The following is a 27,915-nucleotide window of genomic DNA, read 5'->3' on the forward strand; positions in this document are numbered from 1 at the left end:
TTTTGGTTGCAAGGGGAAGAAGGACAATGATACTCTAGTGAGCTATTGAGCTACTTGATTGTGTCTCAGGGAACCCAGCTACATGCCCAAATGCCTACACAGCAACACACATTTAGCTAGTGGTTGAGTTGAAGCTCTCTTAAAAACATGACAAAATCTAAGTCTGATTCCTTGGAGATATTTTCTTCTTCTTTAAGCTGGTTTGTGATTTGATCCGTATGGGTTTTTTCATGTTCTTTCAGTTGCATTGCAATTGTAAGGTTTTCTGCTGCATAATATTCCCTAATGATAACTTCTTTGGCTTTTGTTTAGTTGTTGAAATTATGCCCAAGCCTCAATGGTGAACAGTAGCAATAGCAAGGGAATAGCTAAGGCTGAATATGTGCTTTCTGTGATGCTTGTTAGAAGGAGTAGTATGTCCCAGACATAGGTGTCAATGAATAACTCGTGGTACACAAGGGAAGTGAGTGATTCTTGTACTTCTTTTTCTTAAAATGACAGAGTTTATGCATTTTGTAAGATACCTGCCCAAGAATAATTTTCAGTGGTACTTTGGTTAGCTTTTCCTCTTTGTGCCTATGATTCATCCATTTCAGTTTCTGAGTTGCTCAGAGAATGTGCATCACACTGTTCAGCTTACAGGTTTCATGTTTATATAAAGAGAGCTTTCTGCCTTGTCTTGAGTGATTTAGTGGTTTCCATAATTTGTACCTACACCCTGGTATGTTATTAACACCTTCCTAGCCATGAATTCAAATCATAGCACTGTGAGGGCAGCTGTGGGGAAAAGTAGCTCCATCATATTCAGGCCAAATACAATCTCCACCCTTTATTCCCTATGGTTTGCACCAAGCTTGTGTTCCACGTAATTTAATACACACACACATATACACCAATTTGTAGCATTAAATTAGTTGCTTCTCATTGCTTCTTACTGTGTTGTTTGGGCTTTTATCACATATTGTGGAGGTTCATTGTGGAAGTTTTTTTTCTTCCCCTGGAACAAAATGTTCCACTTATGACAGTCATTCAAGCAAGCTATTCCTTAGACTTTAATATATGTTTATAAAAACCTCTCAGTCAGGCCCATTTCTATTTAGATACTTTTGCAGAGTAACCATTGTGTGGATAAGAATAAAGGGCAACCAGTTCCCTGACTTCCATTTTCTGAGACATGCTCCTGAAACCTGTTTCACAAAGAAGAAAACAACTAAGTTGTGACTTTTGAGTCTATAGGTGTCATTGAGGTAATAGCTTGTTTTCTGTGCATTTGCCTCATATTTGCAAAAAAGACATGGATCTGAAATGTGCTCTTTTTCATCTCCATAATGTCACAACTTACAGCATTATAAGATTTAGTATGTGCAGTGCATCTTTGGCAAGATGCTGAACTACTTTGAAAGCTTCTCCCTTGATTTTGTCAGGAATCAGAATTTCTCAGTACTTCAGAGAAAGATGCTTTTCTGTAGTATGAAAAGTTCTTGCTTGGTGTGAATTGATTCAAATGCAGAAGAGAAACTGTGTGATGGTTTAGACCCTTTATTTCAGCCTTTGGTTTCTCAGTTGAGGAGGAGCTAATGAGTTCCATCCAGTGGTGGGAAATTCTGTTCAGCTGTATGAAGTCCACATCACTCAACTCACTGAAGTGCCCTCCCATGTCAGGTGTGGTACCAAAGGTACTTTGAGAAGCTCTGTATTTTCTTAATAATACAGAATGCTGTAGACCAATTGTAGAATAACCCCTATTAATAGCTTTTAGAATATGTAGAAAAGTAGCTCTTACTTTTTAATGCATTCAGTTTTTAAAATTATTTTGTCTTTTTAAGTGATTTTGCCTATTACAAGTTCTTGCTTTTATGCAGTTAGGAAGAAAGATTTGTGGTTTTGGGAGGTTAGGACTATGACTTTGTTGCTGTGCAGTCAAGATTTCCATGTATGATGGATTAGTTAAGAACAGAAAGATAAATATTAGGTGGTTTGGAGGAAAAGTCACTTGAGACAGATCATAAACCCTGTGTCAATAAGGTAAACAAGATTATTAAAAGCTAGTAGTCCAAGTGACTTGGGATGAAAAAAAGACAAAATTCTTCTAGCAGAAGCCAAAGTCTGCTGTACAACCTGCTGCCTCTGTTGGATGTGATCCATGCCCACAGGTAAGGATTTTATTTCACCAGCATGGTGCACCTTGCTTTCAAGAGTCATGAGGTTCTGGGAACAGACCCTGGCTGTTACATTTCTTGTAATTCTAAGATTTATTTACAAACACCCACTGTTTTACAGTAGGAAAGGCTTTTCATCTTACATTCAGGAAATTAAATAACTTGAATAGATTAGTGGAAATACCTAAGGTCTCTTTAATGTTTGGATACTATAAGTGCTTTTTTCCTTTCACTTCCATGAGGGTGAATCCTGCTTGATGAGCACAGTGGCCCTCTATGACTGAGTGACTATGTCAGTGGACAAGGAGAGGCTACAGATTTCATTTATCTAGACTTCCATAAACATGACATGGTTTCCCACAACATCCTTCTCTCTAAATTGGAGAGGTGGATTTTATGAGTTGACTGTCAGATGAATCTGAAAGTGGTTGAATGGTCACATCCAGAGGGGAGTGGTCAATGGCTCTGAGTTCCAGTGGACATCAGTGACAAGTGATGTTCCTCAGGGGTCTGTATTGTGACCAGAGTTATTTCACATCTTCATTACTGAAACAGATGAAGGGGTTGAGTGCAGCATTAGCAAATTTACAGATGACACCAGGCTGATTGGTGCTGTTGCCACACCTGAAGGATGGGATGCCATCCAGAGGGACCTGGGCAAGCTTAAGAAGTGGGTCAATGGGAATCTCATGTGATTTAGCAACACCAAGTGTGAGGTGCTCCAGCTGAGGTTGTACAACCCTGGTACCAGCACAGGCTGGGGATGAACAGATCAGAGCAGCCCTGCCAAGAAGGACTTGGGGGTACTGGTGGGAGACAGGATGGACCTGACCCAGCAATGTGCACTCAGCCCAGAGAGCCAGACTATTAGATACTAGGAAAGGGTTTTTCACCAGATAGTGGTTGGGCACTGGGTTCCCCAGGGAAGTGGTTCCAGCATCAAGCTTGACAGAGTTCAAGAAGTATTTGGTTAATGCTGTCAGGCACCCGGTGTGATTCTTGTGGCTGTCCTGTGCAGGACTAGGAGTTGGACTTTGATAAACCTAGTGGGTCTCTTGCAACTCAGCATATTCTATGATTTCAACAAATCTTGTCATTTATAGCTCTATAATTTAACACAAGTTCTCAATTTCTGTGTAAACGGATGTGTTAGGTGCAAAGCTAAGAAAAATAATGGTTTGGTTTTTTTCTTTCTACTTGAATGAATACAAATGAAATGTTATAATGAAAATACCTGAGTCAATTTTTCTCAGTTATATCAGAGTGAACCTTGTGTGATTTAATTAACTTTGTTGCATGCAGTTGAAAAGAAGACTGTATTTGGTCCCAAATACTCTCCCTCTCAGACCATCTTGTGAATTCAATGTTAACCTTGCCAGGAAAGCGAGGCATTGTACTTTTCTCTTGAGAGAACCAGGAGACATTTTGAGAGTCTTTCGTAATCAAGTTGAATATTATTATTAGCAAACCTTTTTTCATCTGCCAGTCATTGTGTTACACATTCTTTGTTACATTTTAGTTCTAAGCACATTGAAGAAGTGGTTTTGTTTTCTATTGTGAGAGATGCACAGCACAGTGGGTCTTACTCCATAAGGACTTAGTATTATATTACTAATTTAAGAGAAGTATAGTGCTTATATATTAGGATTATAAAATAAGAATTTATTTTATCATGTGGATATCAGGAGACATATCCATGCCCTGTTATGGTTTGCAGTGCCCTCTTTACCCAGCGCTTTCCTCAAGTACACAGTTTGGTATATAAAATGAACTATTGATTTTTAATATTAGAATGGTGCAGACATGTTTGTACTTTGATAGTAAAAGGCCATAGATATGTGGTGGTGGGTAATAAAAAAGTTTAAAAAAAGCTCTCTTAACATTTGTGGGAAAGCTAGTTGAAAGGAATCCTTCTTTGCCTTCCTCCCTCTTTCCCATTTCCAGTGGGAAAAAATAGCTTTTCTGGTGTGTTTATTGAGGAAAATGCTGAACTTTACAAATATACCTTTAATGACTTCTATAGCTTAGAGACTGACTGCTTTCCCTCAGAGTAGACAAGATTAATCTACTTTTTTTTTCCTATCTCTTTTCCCATTATCTCTTCCTCTCCCCCCCCCCCACCAAATTCTTTGAAATAAAATGAATAATCAGCTATTTCTAAGAGTGTTATTTTAAAACATTTATATTAATTATTTAAGGGCACAATACCTATAATCTTGAGCTGACATTTTCTGCTTTGAATCTGTGTTACAGAGTAATGTTTTTTCTCTTGAGCGCCAAAGCATTTTCTGCAATTCTTATCTTTAGGGTTTTATGGACAAACCTAGTTATCCCCTTTCCATCTACAGAATTTGGGACAAGCCTTCTAACAAAAGAGAAGGAAGAGCTGGAGTCTAGTGTTTCTCAGCTGTAGTGGCCTAACTCTAACACACTTTTCATATGGAGGTCACAGTAATTCGATGGGACCATTTCCAGACTGCCTTACAAGTACAGGCTATACATAATAGTCATAATAGTCTTGCTAGAGGAGCAAGAGAAAAGAAGTGGAATTTACAAATATGGACAGAGGCTGATGATGAAACTGACAGCTCTAACACTAATTTACTGGAGAAAGATGGCAAACTCCAAATATTTTCAAGGGATTGAATTTCATCAGTGTCTTACTCTGCAGTAGTGTGATTTTATGAAGCATTCAGTGAATGCTTCATAAAATGCTTCACACTGTGGTAGAAGAGAGCAAAATCCATTTTATTTAATCATATAATAGTCAAGTCTGACCCTGTGCATCAATAACTTGTGATAATATGCTAATTTAATCTGTGTTGACAATTGTGGGTTTTTAAAAGCATCCAGCTGATGCTCAGTTGTTACGAGTGTCAGCTGCTATCAGGACAGTTATGCTGCTGCTTTGAAGGTTGGCTGGTGTGTAATCCCAGCATAGACAACAGAATTCTGTGCCTTCATCTTCATTCTGATTAAATGTGCCCCATGAAGAGACAGCAGATGAAGTTTGTTCTTAGTTTGAGGAGAAACTAAATCACATTAAAAAAAAAAAAAGGAGAAAAGGCATTGTGCAAAGGGTTTGAGAATTGGTGGCACAAGTGCATTTAGAGCAGCATGCTTGCTGAGTCCCTGCCAGGTAGACACAAGTAACTCCAGGTGAGGTTCCTGGCTCTTTGCCTCATGATCTAGTGCTCTGCAGAACATCACTGTGCAGGCTCCTTCTTTGTGACCAAAGCTATATGTTAGAATTGCTGCCCCAGTGTTCCCCAACACCAGTGCCAGTGAACATCTCTCGAGAGACAGCACTTTTCAAAATTTCAAATTCACATCTGTCAGGCAGAAGATATCTTACTCTAATCTGATTTGTTCCATTTTTCTCTGTCCTTAGGTTCAGGCAGGAACTGTGGACCTTGCACAGTTAACAGCCCTGGTAAGTACTCTACTTCTTCAGCAAAGTTAATTTAGTGTTTTACCTTCATTATTAAGAGCTTTTGAAGTGATTGAAATACAGAATAATATTAGCAGCGCTTTTTCAGTTAAAACATAGAGACCTGTTTAATATATCCAGAAAAATATGGTGCCCTGTGTCAGAGGAGTTTTTTTCTGTCTTCAATTACGCCTAAAGACAACAGCTCCTAAATATTTTGGTACCTGAATTCACAAGTTCCTTTGTCACCTCCTCAGAGGCCTCAAAAGAGTTAAGGCCCTTATGCAATTATTAGTTCTCAGGCAAAGTTTTTCAGTAGAACAGAAACATGCATTTCAGTCTGAATATCATATTGTATTGATTAGGCAAATGGTCATCCAGATCCCCTCAAAGCTGTATATCAAAGTGGTATGATTAGCACACTTTACCATATCAACCTCTGACATATCCACATGGATTTCTGTTGAAATGCTCACCTGGCAGTGGAAGAAGGTGGAAGATTATTAGCATTTAACTATTTGGTTGTCCCAAGGTCTCATTTCTGAATTCCTGTTTATTATTGGGTATTTATTATATTATTTAAAAATTCTTGCAGGCGTCTGAGCTCTGTGAATGGGCCGCAGAACCAGTACTAGGAGTCCAAGGTGCACTGGGGAATTGCGGATTGAAAACTTGTGGATTTTATTCAGGGTCATTTTCCTTCCCTGGAACTTGTGTGTGTATGTGTGCATTATTTGTTCAAAGAATTTCTGTGAAACATCCACCCTGGTATTTCACTGTGGCAAGCAAGGTAAATGGAATGATTTGGTAGAAAACAACCAGGATTATCACTCCGGGCTCTTTCAGGTATTTAAGTCTATGTTGAGATAAGGTGTGGAGCTCTCTGTGTCAGAACTTGCAGCCATGCTGGGAAATCTGTCAGGTTGCACAACTCCCTCATGGCCCTAGGGTCAGGCTTCTCTTGGGTTGAAACTAGGAGGGGCTGCCAAAGGTGTTATGTGAGTAAGATGGAAGGTGTGTAGAGCGTGTGAGGAATTTTACCATTTCATTTTTTTGAGAGCTTGGCAGATGATTAGACTGATTTTTTTTTTTAATTTTTTTTTTTATTTTTTTTTCCCTCCTCGGTACTTCCTTGGTAGTTAGGATAATAATTGCTTTGGAATGTGGAGGTAGCTACATGTACTATGAGTGGCGCATGTATGATTAGGAATAGTAGAAATGGTCCAGCTAAATGCCAGCATGGGCAAGTTTCCTGTGGTAGTTTGGTAATTTCAAGGTAAATTTTAGCCCCCACAGAGCTTCATATATCTGTGCTATTCTTTGTACCTAAGCTTATCTGCTGCTAGCTCTGAAGTATCTCTACATCCTGTTAGTTTCAGGGTGATTACATGTCTAACAAGCTATGAAAAGGAGTTTTGGGACCAGGGGCAAGCTGTTTGGCTGCTTCCTCCTTCCTCTCTTAGCAGTGGTTCTGCTACCCCATACATGTTAGCCTGGCTAGGTGACAGGAACACGTGAATTGGTAGCCATGAGTGTGCTGTGGTGCAGGGCATACACAGGATGAGAAGTGAAGATCATGATGCTTCTATGAGCACTTCTTGTCTGCCTTGTTGAAGTTGCCAATCCTCAGGAGAGCTGCTCTAGGTGGGCCACCTCGCCTGGCCCATGCCTTCTTGGTGATGCATTTGTCTAAATGTTTTCAAGGTTCCAAACTCAAGCAAATGAATGAAGGCTGTGAACACACTTCTGAATAAAAGCTTACTTTGCCTAGTGTAAGGTTCTACTGAGTAGAGCTTCAGGTTGAGGCACAGCAGTACCTTTGATCTTGGAGGTGTTGCTGGCTGCCTCAAGTTTTTCAGTTCTGATACAAGATACAGATTTCAATATTGCAAACAGGAAAGAGCTGCTTGCTGGAATGCTCAAAGGACTGCTCTGGCAGAACCTCTGCAAATCTGGAGCTGCTGTCCAAGAAGTTTTCCCTTGCATTCAAGAAGAAGCTTGCCTGAAGTCTTATGTGTATAGTATCCACAGACTTGTGCTGTTACCTTCATTTGCATATGATTTTGTGGGCAGTGTTGTAGAAGAGCTGCTGAGCATTTCAGGTGTTGGCAGATTTGTCGCATTTAATTGTTGAATGCCTACTGATTAAATTATTAGTTGGCTGGTCTTGGGTTTTTTAAAATTGAAGGCGTGTAAATCCAAGCAAGCTGGGCAACGTGAATTCCATAGTAAGTGTGCTTGGGAAGTACAATTCCTGTGACTGTTCCTGGTGTCCCATTTTCTGTTTGCAACACAAATATTGCAGTGAAAAACTCATTGTGAAACTTAGGAATAGTGATTCCAGAGGCTCTTACAGAGTACTTAGAACAGACAGGTTTGGTATTTGTAAACTTAACCCTTTGCTTTGGATAGTCTGATTCCAGTTGTAACACAATATGCATGTTTCAATTTTATAGATGGGAGAGAAGCAATTCAGTTAGCCAGTAACTGTATCCCATGTGACATATGAACCCCTCTAAATACAATTTGTATTTAAATACCCACAGCAACTGCTTGTGGACTGATAAAGAATTTTCTTTGACTGGTCTCAACAGATCATTTTGATTTATGAACACAGAACCACTTGAATCTGCTCATGAACAGGCAGACAAATTGAACTGAATGCATTATTTAATACAGGGAACTCACAAGATATCTGTAAACACTGGCATAGCCTTAGTAGTATCTCCTGCATCTTTTGTAGCAATCTTTGGAGGTATTCTTTAACAAACAACCCATAGTAATTGGGACTCTAAATTTAAACTCATCTTGAATTAGAGGAAGAAGTTCAGCAGTAAATTTCTGCTTGGAATAAGCACTTCAAAAGCCTTGAAATAAATGCAAAAGGAACAAGAGTTTCTCTAAATCCTGTATCCTGGTGGGCACAGCCTGAAAGGTTTTGAAATCAGGTTTTATAAAGGTTTTATATCAGTGAAATAGGTTCTTCTTCACTGGTGTGAAAAAAATTCCCCAGTATTAAAGGAGGAACATCCACTTCCAAAATACCGGAATGGTTTTATTTAGATAAAAAAGCACCAACTTCTAAAACCTGTTTTGTTCTCCTTTTCATCAGTTCCTTCTGTATGTTATTTTTGAAAATATATGTTGGTATTGATTAGTGCTCTTCCTCAGTGACACCTTTAGTTACCAGATGTAAACATGCTGTAAGTAGCTCACTCTGTGCAGGTCTGCCAGTGCCTCCCAACCTTGACAATGTTCTGTAAGTGAACTGGAAGGAAGGTTGTCAAGGGACTCCTGCCAAAGAGATCCAGGCTGCCATCTGCTGAAAGCATCCTGTCTGAGTACCCTGAGCTTGCTTAGAGTTCATTTTTTCTCTAAAGATCATGCTTTTATGTGGAAGACTGTAGCAAATCCTGATTTAGTATTCTGCTGATTATGCCAATTTGTCCCAGTTGAGTGGTTTAGATAGCTTAAAGAATCACTGTCACAGGTATTGAGAAAAGTAACTTTTACTATAAATGTGTGAAAGTGCAGCCAAGTTCAATGGCAATGTTCACTCTATTATTTACTATGTAAATGGAGCATACAAAGGAATATTGGCTTAAAATCACTAGAATGATTTGCCTGGAGACCGGGGATGCAAGTGATAAGGGTGCAAAGGGGGAAGGAAGACCTTCCCATAGAGTCACAAGGTTCAGAGTGGACACCACTGAAAAACTTAGTCTTAGACCTGATCAATGTTTCCTGCTTGAAGGATTTAAGCAGTGCTTAATCAATTAACTAATGCAGCATTTATAAAGTAATTCAATAAAATTGACTAAAATTGCAGTAGTTAATTATTGTTCTGAGATGTCAGTGTTTATGCTGTACTTGCTGCAGGGTATTTAAATCAATTCACACACATGCATGCACACAGAGATGGTGAAGTGTGTACAGAAGTACCTGTGAAAAATTCCCTCTGATTTCAGTCAAATATCTGTGTTGAGTGCCTTGGCTTTTCTCAGCGGTTGAGGCTCAAGGAGTGAGACTTTATCCACCTATGCCCTGTCTTCAGCTTTCTCATAGACATGAGAGTTTGCAAGCTCTGAGAGCCATCTCCCATTCAAAGGGAGATTCTGGTGCACCACACTGAAGTGCGGGGAAGCTCAAAGGGCCTCATTTAGGACCCCTATTTATAGGGTAGTGAGATGTACTCTAAATGTAAAAATTTCCATTCTCAGATCAGTAATGACTGGAGTTTCCAAAACAATTTCAAATTGCTTCCAATACAATTTCAAATTATTTCCAAAACTCCAGCCACAATGGTATTATTCCCCTTGGATTATGGTTCAGGGAAGGTCCCAAGGCTGTAAGTGGAGAACTGACTGTGCTCTTGTCCTTCAACTCAGGGATGTTCCCAGCTTAACCACACAAGAGTTGCCATATGGTCAAGGGAAGCTTGACCACCCAACTCATCGCACAAAGGCCAATGCCCAGTGGGGATTCCTGAGGTTGTAGAGTTCAAAGAAAAGTGTGGGGAGGAGAATGCACCACCACAAAGACTTGAGACAAGAAATTAGGGGGGGTTTTTATTGTTTAAATAGTTGTGTTTAGCTTTTTAAGTTGCCTTTCCTCCGCCTTTCCTCCGCCTTTCCTCCCTTTTTTGTTTTTTCTTTTGTCCCTTCTTCCCTCTTTTTTCTTTCCTTTTTCCTTTTTTGTTTTTTATTTTCTTTTTTTTTTTTTTTTTTTTTTTTCAAGTTTAGGCAATGTCAAGGGAATGACAGAGTAAACTGATGCTGATTATTTTGTCTTTGGTGATGTGGAAGATAAATCTTTTCTCTACCAGGGGTATCTCCTTGCAAAGTGACTGTTCAGGGAGTGATGATCTCATCACATACATGTTTCAGGCAGACTCCAGTAGGAGCCTGGGCTGAAATACTGCCAACTGTTATGCTGAGAAGGATGAACATGTGTCAGAAGGTTTCAGGATCAGAAGACCTTTCCTGATGCTGTTTAATTGCAGCTGTTTTGGAGTATTTTTTGTGCCGTTCTCCTTAAGAAGCTAGCTCTGCATCTGTCTGTTTTCCTTGACTCAGTCCTAGCAAAATTAAGAATGTGGATTGAAGGTTGCAGCCATGAGACGGCCACAGTGCTGCACAGCAATCACACAAGAGCACATGCTCAGCATGCCCACTACTACTTTGAGCTGTCTTACTGACACAAACTGAGGATGACCTGATTTCTCTACACGCAGTGAGGGGTGTCAGGAGCTCTCTAAGGAATTGCCTAGTGAGCAGGCCACTTGCTGAAAATGTTTGTTCAGAAATAGTAATTCATATGGAAGCTGCTGTCAGTCACAGCTTTTGCTGTGCTACTTGTTTAACCGTGTAACCCTGCATGTTCCTGGGGGCTGAGACACAGAGATTGATTTGCACCACGTTATTGCTGTAATGTTTAGTTAAAGCAATGGTGTGATTACAGGCACAGATTTCTTAATTTGTTATACGGGAATATCCTGTAACTTCAGAGAAAAGAACTACAGGAATGGTGAGGGTGTTTTTGATAGCTCACTATATTTTGGTGAGATTTTGATAATTTCACCAAAATATAGTGAGATTATCAATGGATAAATTGTCCAGGCAGTCATATCACTTCAAGTGGAATTGTTTCACTGGAGGTACAGCTGTGAGGAAACCACCATTGCTTTCTTGATATTTGTCAATGAAAAATCCTAAAAGTTACATGAAGATGATGTTTTATACATTTATGCTGCTGTACTTTTGTATACAGCTTTTTCAAATTTGTACTCTACATTTAAAAACAATAAATTTATCAACACTGATTTCATAATAGCCATAGTTAGAAAAGACTGTTTATTTAACAAGTATACATTTTCTCTATGTGTGTTTCTCAGAAGTTCTACATGAGCAGACAGAGGACTTCACATCATGTGTCTGTAGTACATCACCATCAGGTTAATACACTTAGCATCATTTTTTGTGAGTGTCTATCCTGGATCTTCTGAACAGAGTTGTTAAAAACATGAAGATTTTTAAGTTCTTAAAACAGAGTATTTCAGAGGGAAAAAATTCATAAGTATTTTATAGGCATTGCATGACACTTGCTGGATTACTACACACTAAAAAAAACCAAGAAGAAGTGAGAGGATAACAATTACAATGTTGGAGAAGAACTGTTTTTTTTAGAGAACTAGACTGTTGAAAAGCATGGACTGACATTCAAAAGGGAAGTCATCAATGAATGGAGCTCTTTGTTTCAGTGGATTTAAGATCAGGCCATAGATAGAATATTGTACTCTTACAAAAATGTATCACAATTCCAGACTCACACTTTTTCTATGACCACGTTCTTCAGTTATTCCATACATGGAGAGTTTATGTATCAGGTTTATGTATTTGAGGCTATTTTACCATATGCAGGATTTTGATTCAGTAAATGATACCACAGTGCACTGAAATCACTATACAAGTTAACACTTAGCAGAACATAACAATTGACTATATACATGAATCACAATACAAGTATGATTCCTGTTTTGCTAGTCTTGTTTGATATGCTCACTTTCACAATGCTGATCATTCCCAGTGGCTGGGAAGGATTGTGGACTAAAGCCAGCTTAGGCCTTTCTCTCTTCAAACATCTATTTATTAGTTGCTCAGCTTTGGTACTGTATTGGGTTCAGCCAGATATATTCTGTCCTGTGCTGGTTTGGCTAACTCAGGAAGACATTCACACTCTTGCTTATGTTTTTATTAACTGTTTGACAACAAACATTCATGGAACCAGTCTATCCACGCAACTGACACAGTCATTTAACTAAAACAAAGGCTGCTCTCTGGTCCCTTTTGTTACATTCAGCTTTCTCTGCAACAGTGATGGTGAGTGGATCTTGTCTGAATTCAGTGGGAACATGTCTGTGTAAGAATGCCTAGCATATTTTTAGAGGTGGGCACAGGAGTATTTTTACATCCATCAAGCTATGGAAAATTTGTGACAAGAGCCCCAATATTTTTTTTTTCCAGTAGAAGCTTTTTATCATGAGTCTTGCTACTTTATCTTCTGCAGAGAAGAGTCCATTGCCACAGTGGTATTTTTTTTTTTCATATATGAATCTCTAGTTTAAAATGTTTTGGCCTTTCTAAAGTCAAACAGGTTCTGTTAAGGTCACTAGAGGCATACCTTACCCTTAGATCTTACTCTTAGAACTAAGATACAAAGCTATGAGAGATTCATCAAAACAATATATTCCCCTGGAAGTACAGATCCCATTAGAGTCTAATGCTTACTAATATGCAAGCTTTGGTTGAATTTAACTTAGTCTCTCAGTCATGTTCTCCTGTTCTCATATATATTTGCAAAATTGTGCTGTTGCGGACAGAGCTGAACTGCATACATGTGAACTTAATTTTGTTTGGGAATGGGGCTAAATTGTAAAACAGCTTAATAGACTTGGGGCTCATTAGATGTTCATTATAAATACATCTTTATAATCAAATCTCACATAATTGTGTTACTGTTGAATTAATACACTTGTAATGGAAAACACGGTACATTTCTGCTTCAATAAGTAAAGGAGCCTGTTTCATTTCAGTAAGTCAAACATAAATGCTGCAGGTCAGAGACAACTGAAACAAAGATTTTTATTCCATTAGTTTATTCTGGCTAATCCCTACAACATTGTTGTGGCTAAGGTGCAACTATGCTTTTGGACTGAGACATACACGTCTTCAAATTCTTCTTCCTCTACAAAGCAAAAAAAGTGAGAGATTCCCAAAAGTCTCACAATAGTTATACCTAGGGTTTGTTAGTGGAATCTGGTTTGCTTTCGTGTAGTAAGAACACCATGTCCCAAAGTAGGAGAACATTGTCCAGCGTTGCCCTTCTAGCAACGTGAAGTGTTTAGGAATAAACGTCTGCTGATGTGTGCAGTGAACTTATGAGGCTTGAGGCTGTGGAGACAGTCTTGGCATTCCTCTGTGAACAACCATTGAAGTTCAGGTCCCTTGGAGCCGCTCTTTTTTTATGGCTGGTGTGCACACTGTCTCCATCGTTGGTGTCGAACACCACCGTCATGCTGGAGTCCATTCTGGACACAGCATAGAGGCTGCTCTGCCGTGTGGGGTGGAACCTGGCTGCCTTCAGCTCCAGCTCGTCGTAGCTGGACACCTCAATGAAGGGGCACCAGCGGAAGGCTCGCTTGAAGCCGGCTCGGAACCTAGGAGGAAAGAAGCCTGGTGAAAGCCTGTGCCTGTGAGAGCCAGCCCCAGGCCTTCATCTGAAAATACACAGTGCTGCCGGATACTGACTTGGCCAATTATCCTGCCCCTAGGCCTGGGTGTGCTGAAGTCAGTGGGAGTTTACTTGACTGATGTCAGAGTAGGGCAGAAAAGATAGTGGTAACAACTCCTTTCAGTTTCTGATTTTCTATATGCTGTCCCTGCATTTTAACAATGGTATTTTCCTTATAATGAATTTCCTTTTGTTTTTTGACTGTGAAAAGTAAACAAACACCAACTTTCACAGAACTGTTTTCACAGATGTTGTTTTGATTTGACCTCTAATGAGATCTGCACCTATATTTTCATCTTCTCTCAGCAAGAAACTTTGTAACTTTCTTTTCTCTAAAATGCCATCCCAGTTTCCAAATTTCAGTATCCCTTCTGTGTTTCTCTCTAACAGAGATGCTTATATGGGAATGATGTAGCAAGTAATAGTTTTTCATGTAAAAGATTTGGAAAATAATTTTTTAATAATTAAGACGATCCTAGAAAGATGAAATCTGAATATGAGCAACATACAAACAGGCATTTTGAGGCTTTAGAGCATTAGTGTTAGTGTTTGCAGTACTCTTACAGAGGCATGTAGGAGTATTGCAAACACTTTCACCGTAAAGACCAATGTTACATATTGTGTGTATGCATTTCCAGAATCAAAGTTTAATATATTAGAAAAGCAATTCTCTATGTATCTGTGTATAACTGCAAAAAGAACACCTTTTCACCTAAACCTAAAGTTTATCTGACTTTCTCACTTGTCTTGCTTCTCTTGTTTTGTTTTAACCATTAGATCCATTGTTTATCTTGTCTGTAAGTTTTTTGGAACAGTGGTTAAGCTACCACAGTGATGACTGCGGGTAAAAATTCAGATCAAGTGTTCAGCTCAAGTTAACGAATCTCGCAGAAGTGAGATCCTTCCTCAAATTTTAAAGTTTGCAATGTCATCATGGAGTTCACACATGATGACACCCAAGCAGGTAGGTTGCTGTTAATCATTCTCTGTTTACATGCTGTCCATATTTTGGAAAAATACTGAAAGAACCTCTGATGGAAATGGATTTAGTGACAGGCATTGTAAAACCAAAACATCTTTAAACTGTATTACTTTTCTTGGCACCTTCCATCCTCTTTCTAATTCAGGGCATGTTTTTAATTCATCTTGAAATAATGCTCTCTTTATCTAGATATGTGGTATCCTAATTAGCCTGGAAGATGAGGCTGGGGATGGATGTTCTAACTCTGTCTGATACTAGATCCAGCAGAGGCACAAATTGATCTGACTCCCAGCAACGAGCTCTATTTTCCTCCTTAATGAAAAGGAAGCAGACATTCTGGTATCTTCATTTCAATATGGAACTTAATTATAAGAAAACTGTCACCAGGACTTCATTCTTGCATCATATTCTGAATAAGGTGACCTTTAGTATGTCTCAAAATATTAATTTCTCTTTGGTTGTATTGTTTAATCCAGACATTTAATTTTTCAGTTTGCAAGTGTCAACATAAGCCACATCAGAGATACTATTCTTTTATAAATACTTTTGTAACTATGCCATAAAAAGTTTTTGAAGAAAATGGGATTGGTTTAGAAGTTTTATGATAGTAATTGAAAAAAAAAAAAAAGAGGTCTCATTCTTCCTGCCTTTCATTTTGCAGATGCTGGACACTTACTGAAATCTGGTTTCTGATGAAATTAATGGAATATTTGCCATTCGAGTTAGTTTTGTTCTGGCATGCTAAAACTTTACCTTGTCTTTAAACAGTTGTAAAGGATGAAAAGCTCATCAGAAGGCAGAAGGCTCTATGAATTTAGTCATTACCTCATCTTTTTAGAAGATCATGAATGTTGATTGTCACAAGTTATCCTCATCAAGAAGGATGTTGCCAGTGTTTTTACACCAATAAAAACTCGTTAGGATTTGTTCACTTCATTTTTTATTAGATTTCTTTTGACAGGTACTGCATGATCTTTAGTGGGGGTTTAGAAATACCTTGCAATATTGTTATAAATTTTAACAGTAATTAAACTTTGCACTGGCTGCTAAGTCAAAAGAGGTTTAAAATAATATTTAAGATTACTTATTCAATACTGATTCGTACTGAGTTTGTGAAGTAATTAACTGTTCCTGGTATTCTTTATTCAATAATGCTAGAAGAAAAACTGATGAATAAGATGGGCAGGATGATGTTTGTGTAGATCCTGGTTCTATAAATTGAAATTAAAGACTTGAGTCCATTCTGCAATGCAGTAGTCTCAGACTAGCAAGTATCTGTAAAATGTCACCAAACTCAACAGGTGCAGTGCCTTTGAAATTCAGAGCATAATGTGTTGCTGTCAAACAATACTGTAATTGAGTATTAAGTAATGGGAATATAAACATTTGTATAATGTTTATCAACCTGTTGCAGATCTTGAGATGCAGTAGAAATCTAATGCTGAGATCTACTGAACACAGTAAATCACATTTTGTATTGCATTCTTCCAGCAAAACAAAAATTGGGGCTGCAATTAGTGAACATACAGCTTTCACTCTATATCACTAATTACCATCTTCTTTATTTTTATATTTTGCAAACCAAAACCATTAAACTGCTATAGATTTTTTTTTAAATTTTGAAGGTGCTCATGGAAAGGACTGGTTTCTGAAAACTGAATTTTGCTCTCAAATTTTATTTACTGGAAGTCTGCCTTTGTGTTTTTGGGGATTCTTTTCAAGTAAAAACCTAAAGAAAGAGGTCATGCAGTTTTTTGCATTTTGTTTTTTCCCCACTATCTGGAAGCTATGTAAGTGAAATTTATTTTCCATTTAAGCAGTTTATGTTCTTGGTGAATTTATGCACCTCGTTTCATAACCAGCTCTTACCTCTTATTAAGACAGCAGTAGATAATGGGATTGTACATTGTAGAGCTCATGGCAAGCCAAAAGCTGGCTAAATAGATTTGCTGAATATATTTCCACCGATTTAATTGTTGATAGATCCCAGTAACTATGAAGTAAATGTGGTAGGGCAGCCAGCAGACGGCAAATGTCAGCACAACCACAATCATCATTTTTACCACCTGAAAGAAGTAATAATGATATTTAGCCTTTTTAATTTGGACTAGCATTTCAAAATCCATTAATAATTTTCTTGTAATTAATTTTTAAAGTTAGTCAAAGGAAAGCTGAATATGCTTTTATATAGTTTTTCCTTTTAATCTGACTCAATTATTTTCTTCTTGACTGAAGATCCTCTTTTTCCTAAGAAAAATAGCAAGAAAACCTTTCCTGACTTTATTTGTATTGGTTTTTGCAAGTAATGTATTTGCTTACTTGTATTTGGTTATCTAAAATATAATTTCTTTTCTGTACATCTAAGCATGGCATTATGTTACAGGGTGTTTTATTTGGACACCTCACTTTGGCCTTTACTGACCTTGGTGTTTATTTTTATTGTGGTCTGCAAGTCTATTTCTTGTCCCCAGTTTTTAGATGTGATTTGAATAACACTAAGTTGCAGGAAATGAACAACTGCAGCATCCTGTTTAATTTCAGAGCCTAACAATTCCCTTGGCTGGTGATTCTTATTTGTTGTTTTCTGCAGGCATCACATCTGTTAGCTACCATAGTTTCCAGAAAGCACAAATGAAGAGGAGCTCTGCTTTGTGCTCCAAACTCATGAAGAAAGCTTGCAACTCATGTCAAATTTTCATTCCCATCTTTCTCTTTTCAACTATGTCAAATACTAGTCCAGCTACCATTTTCAGCACAATATGTCACATGTTTACACCACAGGCATAGCTGAAATGAAACTAAATGTGATAGTTCCATGCTGGGAAGTCTCTTGTTCATTTGTACTTGGGAATACTGAGGAATAACAGGGATCTCTGTCAACAGTTCCTTTGTTTTCTCTGTACCAAGTGCCATTTCATACTCCTTATAGTTTTACCAGGAGAAAAATCCAAAGAGCTGAAATTTACCATACTTACATGTCTTTGGTTAAGTGTTTTTATAAAATTCCAACTAATATAAATAAATAATTTTACATATAAATGGCATCCTCCTTTACTTGCATTACATCTTCCTATGGGAAACACAAAGTAATTTTTCATTGAATATCTGGCACCAATTAACAATCTTTCCTGCTGGATGAGACTGTAATGTGCAAGATTTTGCTTATAAGAATACTTACTGTTGCTCATATATATGCACTGATCATCACTTAAAGGCAAAAAAGAGGCATCTGGCTGCATATGAAACATTAATAGTTGGTTCTTCTGAATCACTTTTCATCAGTTAACTATAAATCATCCTGTGATCAGGAAGATCATTGTTATAAAGGAGGGCAACACACCAAAACATAGGATCACTTTTACCTTTCACATGTATGTCTGTGTCTACATCTAGGGATATATAGAAGTTTATGGGACTATATATGTGATTTTTGGCTTGGGGGGGGAAGGTTATGATTTTATGTGGACAGAAATTTCTGGACTAAACTATGTATGTGAAGTAATGCATAAAAATATGTTGTCAAATCAGTCTATCATTAAATGACATGGCTATTTCACTGCTCTTGACATAACTTCCACTCTTCTGCTGGGGACTTACACCTCTGTCTTGCACACATTGTATGGATAGAAGCCTTAATTCTGTAGTTTTACCATGGTACTTAAGCTCCCTGTCACTGATTTACAGGTGCCCTTTGCTTGTTGTTGTGTTTTTATAGATCTGTCGGGAATGATAAGTGTTACCTCAGCACCTTTCAGGACTTCTGTAAGTTCAGAACGCTTGAGAGTCTTAATTATTTGCCTTGATATTTAATTAGCAAGCCTCGCAGTACCAGCTGTTCATGTGAAATTGTTCCTAGAATTAGTCATCACTGGAATATCATAAGTACTGAATGAAAGGATTTTTGTGTCCAAATTTTCATAGTGTAAACAGGTAAATCTATATTTACAGTGTACATTTCATCTGTGCAGTGTTTGGGAACCAAAGCAGTAGAGCTTCCCAGCAGCAAATGTAGCTTAATCTGATTGAGCACTGTGTCACTCATGCCCCAGAGATGCTAGAAATCACAGAAAGAGTCCAGGTTGCCTGTTTGGCATACTCAATTGTACTAATTTTTTCCAAAAGAAAGTTGTTTGTTGTTTTTCTGACATCCAAATGCTCATTGTTTAATTTTCTGTGATATATTGAAGGGCAAGGCAAGCAGTGCTTCCAGAGTTTACTTAAAGGTCTCCTAAAGCTGATAAACCTTCACAAGCTGTAAAAAAAAAATAGCTTTTAGATTTCAGCTGCTGCAAAAATTAACCTTGAAGGAATGAAGTTTCAGTTTAAATTACTATTAAATACAACATTTGGTTTTCTTCAAGGGACCAGAAATCCCAAACTAATTTTTCCTGGCAAAGAAAATTCACAATTTTTCTTGTCACACTTTCAGGCAATTCAATTCTAATTTTGAATGTTTTAACTTTTTTAAAGTTTTGAAATGAAAAATGCCAAATCATCCCAAGAGAATTGCATCTTTCCCTGCCAGGTTACACTTTCGTTTAAAACAAAATACTCATAATTTAAAAGAATGAGATTCATATAAGGTTTTCTTGTTGCTGTTTCTGTCTAGAAATCCATGATTAAATATTAAATCATCATCCATAAAACAGAAATTTCTGAAGCAAATAGTCAAACTAGACAACAAGCTACAGATGATTTTAGGTGGACATTAGTGTTTCATTTCATTTGTGAAGTAACGAGTCACTTGAATGACAGACAATGAAGCACATTACATTCTTAATCATTCAGGTTTGCATGTCATTTTAAGTGTTTATATAGTACAGTACACTTATTGACATATTTCCTAGGAGAAGCTGAGTGAGATGATGCAAGTCCGTGTGGTGTAAATTTGCTGGAAACAGAAGACAATTAAGGTTAAATTTGAAGTCAAATGCAGAAATTGTGAGAGGAATCAAAAAGACCTAGTCTATTCTCATTTCATCGTCTAAGAATCACTATGTGTTGGCAGAAATGGTAGGGAAAAAAGAATCAGGAGAAGGAGGGAGATTATTCCCAATGTCCTTTTCCGATTCAGAGAGAGGCACACACTGCAAGGCCATACCTTGCAGTTTACAGCTGCAGTTCCTGTCTGTAATGTTGGGCTTTCCAGTGTAAAGTTTCATTTCAGTATAAAGTTTCATTTCAGTATAAAGCTTTCCAGTATAAAGTTTCATCAATAACTATGAACAGAAAGTGACTTCAAGGTCTATAAACCTAGGGCACCTTGCGTTTTCTTGGAATATATTCTGATGAACAAGTGCCTGTAAACCAACAGACAAAGTAAATTAAACAGGCCCAGTATGAATTTACCACAAAGACTTGTTTGTCTTTTCCCAGTACACTATGATGTTTCATTAAGAAACCCCAGTGACACTTTACAGGTCTAACTGCAGAATATAAAAGAGAGCCTCAGTGTTGGGGTTGTTTTTTGACTACTTAAACCTGTGACTGAAAAAAAAAAAAAAGCTCTTTTTAATAGGTCTGTTCTGTTTCACTTTTTGAGATATTACCATTTTTCAGTTGCTTTTCCTTCTGTTCTGAGTTGCACAGAATTCATTAGAAGGGTTTTCTCTTGTGCACTAGGAAACATTTCTAAAGCAAGAAAATGACTGAATTCAGTTGCTTAGCTTAAAATCTAGCTCTGTTCCTGCCACCATTTCACCATGGAGCTTTCCAAAACGTGAATTGCAGTCAAAATCTTTTATCCCAGTGGCACCATTTTCCCCTGGTGTTCTGTTCAATCTCTCTGTGTGTATTGTGGGCAGCATGACTGGAGGAAAGAGGGTTTTTTCTGTTCTAGGCAATACTTTTGTTAAATGAGTTGTACTAAGTCTCCCAGGTGTGCAACCTTCATGCAAGTCTTGAGGCAGGATTTGTAAATGGAAAATCAAAGTATCTATTTTATACATTGATTTTCATCAACCAGTTCTGCTGATACTAATTCACTGCCTATGTCTAAGAAAAACTATGTCTAAAAAAACAAAGTTAATTTATGTGCTTTGTAGTTTTTTCCTTTAAATCCTTTCTGTCTAAGAAGCATTCTTTCATTAATGGATGTAATGAGAAAAAAATGTATTTAAAAGAGCAAAACTGATGTAAGTTCATTGGAATTAGAGTTTGCAAGTTTGCCCTTGCTGTGAAACAGTTGGAACAGTAAAAGTGAAAAGGAACTAACAGATTCTGCTACACTTAGAAAAACCAGCAAGTACATTTATTTTTCCATCCTGTTTTTATTTTGCATGAAGAATAGCTAGAAGAGTCCTCTGATTTCAGATGTAGCATTGAGAGCAGCTCTTGAAAGATTGGGAATAACATACACTTTTCTTACTCAGTTGCTGCTGGAGGGATTTAGCAATTCACATTGCAAGGCATTGATTTGCCAGCAATACCTAAGACTTGGGCCAGGCAATCATTTCCTTTTCAATCTTCTCTGCAGCTCCTTATTGCCTTTCTAAGTCATCTTTGATACTGCTGCTTCTACAAGTACAGGAATTTGGCTTTTGGTTTCATTTGCACTTACATCACAGGGACAAATTTATTGCTTTCAGAACTTTTACTCCTGGGTGTTATGCAGCTATAAAAGAGAAGCAAATGATTTAAGAACCCATGGAGTGTAACAATGTCTTTGTTTACCCTCTCCTGGATGTTAGTTATTCATGAATACAGCTTAAACACAGTTCACCGATAATCCCTGAAGTCATAACTTTGGCCCTGTGCTCTTTTGGGACAAGTAAAATGCCACACTAACATTTCACAAAGTGTTTCTCCCAGCATGTTAGGATGCAGCCAGTAAATCCACTTCCCAATCCTGGGAACATATATGGCACTTATGCATGAAGCACCAGAGAAAAAGGAACACCAATATGCCTTTGCTTCTCCACTGTGCTTATTTGGAGTAAACTGTCTCTCTTCTGTAAGAAAGTTAGGATTCAAAGGGTAATTCTACTGGCAACAGTACAGAGAGGAACTGACTTCTGAGGTACCAAGCGCTTTGACTCACTCAGGGATTTTCTGTATTCTTTCAGCAAAGGATGGATTCTTAATAGCTGAAGGAGATGCACATTTAGGAGGAGAAAGTATGAGAACACTTGCAAGGCTTTCAGCCAGGTAAGGTATTTGCCAGTTCCAATGCTCCAGATGTTTTAGTCTTCTGACTTACGTTTTCCATCTGTTTTTCTCAGTTACTTGAAATAAAGAAACTGTTTTTAATTTCAGTTTGCATAATCCCTTGTTGCAAATAGAATTCATAATAATTTATTTTTAATTAAGCTCTAAAGTTAAAAAATGTATTCTCTTCTAATGTAAAGTAGTTTTTAATTAGTTTGCTTTCTTCCAAATTCCCCAATGTGGGACTCCCCTCAAACCAAAGCAATTCTGACATTTTTCATGAGTGGTCTTAGCTTTGCAAAAAGGGGGTAAATATTTTGCTCAGAGTTTTATTTTCCTTCAGAGTGCGTGACTTTACAAGCATCTGATTGGTGGCAAGAAGGAAAAGTTTCCACAAGTTTCTTACTTTATCTAAGAAGAAATGTCTAAATTTCTCACAAGACATTGTTGGATGTTAGGCAATATGCTAATGTCTGCTGCTCAACCTAAGAGGTTTTTTCTCTAAGCTAGACAACAAGTAAAGGTAGGTGGCCTTGTATCATTGTCTTGGTCTTAAGCATTGAGTGGCATAAGAAGTTTATGTTCTTTAGAAAACAACTCTGAGTGGATGTTGTGAGATTGTCATTGTTGAGCATGATTATCCACCTGAGATCTAGGTCTGGAAAAAAAGTGGAAAAGCTGATCTAGTGGTTTTGTGCTTAAGATTCATACCACCACTTATTTTACAGTACTTTCCTTCTTTATTGGGAATGGATGATGGGACATAATTCATTTCCATGCCTCCAACCAAATGTGAGATTTGGTGTGGGGGGAAATAAAATAATAATACAATTTTTTTTTTTTTTTTTTTTTTGGCTAATAGAGGTAGTTAATTCTGAAGTCCACTTTGACACAATTCTTGAAAATTTTCTTTAATCCCCATTGTAGGCTCAATGTTTAAATTTTCCACATAAGACTTCTAAAGGAATGGGACTCATGAATGTTCTCTTTTGAAAATTAATCTTATATATTGGACACTGCAATAACAAATAATGCTATGATGAATTATGCCAAAGAATTATGCAAAAGTTGCATATCATCCTACCTGTGTTTTACTTTATGTGGGCTCCTTATAATGAAATCTGTCCTTCTGAACCCAAAATGAGATGGGTACCTTTTGTTATCATCAGAATAGGAGCGCACAGACTCTTATTTCATATGGAAAGACTACTTTTTGAATTGTTTTATTTCCATCTTATTCACCTAGGGGAATTAAATAAGTGATTTAAATAATTAGAAGCCATTTGAATGTTTACCATATTTCTCTAGAATTTGGGCACAAGAAAATAATGAGAAGTAAAGCAAATTGTTTACTACGTAGTTTGAAAAACCTCTTTTTCTTCTCTTTTCTGTTGATAAGAAAAGAACTATGAATTATTCCTGGACTATTGGCAAAATTCTGTTAGAAAAAAAGCACAGTTAAAGCTATTTTTTAGTCATCATCATAATTATGCAGTGGTAATAGCATCTTCCCTTTCAAAGTCTGAAGAAAAAAACTTTTATTACCACCTAAGAAAAGGGCAAAAAATTTTATTATTGTTCCCCAGTCTATATTAGTTTAAAGTGACTTCAACAAAACTGTTAATGTCAATGATGTTGAGAGTTATATTTTGAATTTCATGCACCTAGTTTATTTTTGTCATTCTTCAAATGACTGTAAAAGGTCGTGAATTTATTAGGAGAAGTAGACTTGTAACTCACATAAAGAATATTTTGGAAATACTTGGTCAATAAAAAGTGGTACATGCTCTGGTCAATTGAAAAGTATCAGGAGTGTCGTTATCCTGACAGCATCTGCTTTTATACAGACAAACAATACTTCAAGTGTTAAAGTATCCACATGACTTGGCCATAATGGTCAACACATTGGTCATTATTGCGCTGGTTTGATACTCCTGTCGTATCCTAATTTGTGGAATAAAGTATAAGCTGACCCATGCCAGGTTGGCTGAAACTGTTTCCTAGGAAACCTGCTTTAAAACCTGGGGAAATAAATTACTTCTCTTCACCCCCGAAAATGAGTAATGAAATAAAGGTGCTTTGAATAAGTTGCAGTACAGAAACTTCTAAAGAATTAAATTCTTGAGTTAAAGGGTTAGATTTGTTAGGAGGAGACATAACATAGACACCCCTCTGTGTAGGTGTGTAGATTTCTGCTTTAACTCAGAAAAAACCTGTGCTGAAGTTATGTTTTGCTTTGACGTGAAGAGCATCCTGTAATGAATGCAAAAGTGTGTGGGTGTAATACTGGAACTGCAGTTCTGCTCTGCTGAATATACAGGTCTTGGCTCTGCAGTCCTCCAAAATGAGTGATCCACATCGGATTTCCTGGGCTTTTCACCACACAGATGCTTGGCAGTATTCTGGAAAGCTCAGCAGACTGAAAACTCATGCTAAAATTAATTTGTTCATAACTTCTCTACAGAGACTCATTGAGGAAGGGCCTTCTTAATCATCTTATTTCTCTGTGTGTGTATGTGTATATATATATATACACACACATATGTGTTTTTATGCACCCATGCACACACAGGACTATTCATGTGGTCATAATTTAGGATATGGAATGGGATAACTTTGACTGCAGATTAGATGACACAACAAAAGACCTTTTGAAGTTTCCAAGGTTTGTTTGTATGCTAGTGAAAAAGTTTACATATGACTTAAAGAACACACTTTGTCCTGAATGTTGGATTTTAAGGTTATTGGTCTGGAGGGTCAGGTCCCAAACTTGAACTTGAGAAGAACTGCACAGAGGAAGTTAATTTGTCTTAAAAACCCAACTCCACAGTTTGAAACATAAAGATCATAATCTCCATTATGAAAATATGAATGTTGAAAAAGAGACACTTGGCTTTCATTTGTCTTTCTTGTAGGTATCTTAGTTTTATTATTAACAAACATGTATATTTGAATTCAGCAATGCATTTGAAAACATGCTGAGCTCACTAACATTGGAGTGAAGCACTGTTGAAATTTTTTGTCTGTTAACCTAGTGTTACTTCCATTCTTAAATATATGAGGCACTACTAAGCAGAAATTTTTGCCCTAGGACTGTGCCTAGACTTTATATTTCACATAAATTTTCTGCCAATGGTGGTGGAAAATATAAAAATAACAAGGAGAAACATCACAGCAACTGTAAGTGCACAATTCTGAGCCTAATCACTGACCATGCAGAACCAGTCTGTTAAATCTGCCCCTGACCTGGAGGTGTTGCCAGCTGGTCTATACAAAAGTACTGACCAGAAAACTTTATTAGTATATATGTAAACTGGCAAAGCTTATGCACAGTATAAAGCCAATTTTAGTATTTACTCTGCTTTTACTTCTCTGTGATTGCTTCTTGAAGCATGGACGATGGGTGTGGAAAGATGTGTTTGTTCACAGCTCATAGCTGAGTTTTAGGACCTTGAGGCAATGAATGGAAGCTGGCTGCTGAGTGTTCTGTAGCTATTTGGAGATAGAGAGCAGAGAAGAGCAGCTTCCAATAATTTTGTTATATTTCACTGTATTAGTCATGTTCAGAGAATGATCAGAAGGACGTCTGGCTTTATTTTTACCTCAATAGGAAATCTTGTTCAAAATTATGGGTAGATCATTAAAAAGAGAAAAAATTGCTAGGAAAAAAAAATCTTGAAAAGAAGAACAGGTGAACCCTTTTTTTCCCTGAAGTTCTAAGATTATAAAGCAGCTCTGTAAAAAATATTTTGGGTTTAACATGCAATGACAGAAATTCCCCTGTACCTTATGCCCCAGATTTTCCCTAGGCAATTTCTAAGTATTTGAAGAGTGAGACTGTGAAATAGAGATCATGATTCACAACATTAATAATTACTTTGCTCATTCCCTACATTTTCAGTAGGTTTTCAGTCCATATACTTGCTAATATAAAGAGTTTAACAGAACTTTTTGAAACTTTAAACCAAAGATTATTGGTTATTCTGCCTCATTCTTCTAGAAAAAAAGGTGCCTCTCTGTGTGTATGTGTTTAGGGAGGGGGTCATACATTGTAATTCATGTGATGACTGTGCAAGAACTTAATGGTAAATGAAAAAGCCCAAATCAGGCTTTCCTGTCAGTATTCTATATTCTTGCAGAGATTTTTGATAACTATGGGAATGTATTACTGATCAAAATTGTAATGGATGTCCTATTCTGCAAGTATTTTCACCAGAAAGATACTCATATGATATTCTGACCCTAATTACCCTTTTCAAGTTTTTCTTGAACTTAGAGAAAATAAGCTTAAAAATAAGTCCTATTCAACTTCTGGCTGTAATAGCAATTACCTGCGAGTAGAGACTTGGACTGTAGTGTTAATAGCAATCTGGTGAGTCTGGCAGGGTATTTGTCTTTATGGTTATGGAACAACTGCTCAAAATGCTAACATCTGCAGTTGGGTCCAATAACCTTCTTAATGGCCAGTCCTGACTCACACATGCAGAGCCGTGGAGAAGAGCAGCAGGCAGGGAAAGCATCTGTGCTCTCTAGGAAGCATACACATCATGGCACTTCTCCTTGTGTAACCAGCTCCATCTACATGGTTACAAACCCAATTTTAGACATATGTAGCCCTTTGTGAAGTCAGGCTTAGCTTCATTAGGATTGGGTTGCATCTACCAATCTATTGCATCTATTAACAAGACTATTTCATACTTCCCATGAATAGTCAGAATTAAGGATATCATAGTAAGAGGTGCCCTGAAGCAGAAAGAGAGGAAACCTATCCTTAGTTATTAATGTTTGTAAGTAATTTTACTTGTTACATTTCACTACTGAGCATGATTAGGGAAACACTTTCCACTGGAAAGGTAACTGAGAGAAAAAAAATTATTAGAAAGTATTTAATACTAATCTCCCTCCAATTTGGGATATATTCTCTAAGTATCAGTCTTGAGATCTCACTCATTTGATGTATTTATTGAGGAGTTTTGTACAGCAAAATAAAGGCTTGTTAGATAAGTTTGATGACAAGGCACTTCTGAGCAACATTGCTGCTGCAGAAGCAAGAAAGAACTGGGATGTAGAAGAGCTGTGGGAGCAGAAATGAAGTTTCATAGTGCTGGTCATAAACTTTGTATGGTACCAGTAGTGATTGGGTCCCTATGGGGTGGTGGCAGTGGCAGGTATCACAGAGCAGACAGGAACTGCTGGACTGGTACTGTGGCTTTGATGGGTTGTTTTACACTGTACTTCCATAGGTATGATCATACTCAGCAAAATTCTGGGGTTTGCTCAATTAAGGATTAATAAAATTATCTGCTGGGAATTTGTTTGCCTGTTGTGAACAAAAGAGGAAGAGGCAGATGTTATTGACTCATTATAGCAAGACCAGGTCATCCATTTCATGAAAGGAAAAACTGAGATATTGGGTGTTCCAGATGAGGCATTCTCAGTGGAGAGCAGAGTTACCCCTGTGCAGGACCATGGTGACACTACATTGGTGTCATTCCTTGTCTGGTTTTGGTCATTTGTTGCAGAAAGATGTTATATAAAAGATCAGAAGCACTTGTTTCATTTATGTAACAAACGTAAACAAAGACTGAGAGAAGAAGTGGACCTAAAAACATTTATAGAGGCGACACCAGTGAGGGATGTTAAGTAATTAATTAAGCTAATTGAAAGTAATGACATAGAGCTGTCTATAAAGAAATTTAGCCTGGCAAACTGAACTCTAGGATTGGTGGGATTTTTTTAGAAGATGGAGGTTTAAGATGATATCAGAGGAATTCTCTAAGAGTTTGTGGTGACAGGCCTGAAGGCTGATTCCTGTTCTGTTTTCATTTAATGTTTTGCTGTTGAAAGACACAAACTGACACTCAGTGAACAAGTGGAGAAAACACTGGACACAGTTCAACATCTTCCAG

At 37.4% G+C, this 27,915-nt stretch overlaps 1 protein-coding gene across 1 annotated transcript in view; it reads right to left on the reverse strand.

The window, feature by feature from the left end:
* Window positions 1–13,488: 13,488 nt before the first annotated feature.
* The window catches only part of TACR3 (tachykinin receptor 3), a 35,843-nt gene continuing 21,416 nt past the window's right edge, over window positions 13,489–27,915 (reverse strand). Inside the window, exons 4-5 of the mRNA XM_041484273.1 lie at window positions 16,730–16,926; window positions 13,489–13,804 (exon numbers count right to left, since the gene is read on the reverse strand). Of these exons, the coding sequence (XP_041340207.1) occupies window positions 13,489–13,804; window positions 16,730–16,926 (513 nt within the window). The remainder of the gene's footprint in view (window positions 13,805–16,729; window positions 16,927–27,915) is intronic.

The sequence above is a fragment of the Pyrgilauda ruficollis genome, unplaced genomic scaffold (genome assembly GCF_017590135.1).
Source record: "Pyrgilauda ruficollis isolate IOZ18807 unplaced genomic scaffold, ASM1759013v1 scaffold65, whole genome shotgun sequence".
NCBI classification, from domain to species: domain Eukaryota; kingdom Metazoa; phylum Chordata; class Aves; order Passeriformes; family Passeridae; genus Pyrgilauda; species Pyrgilauda ruficollis.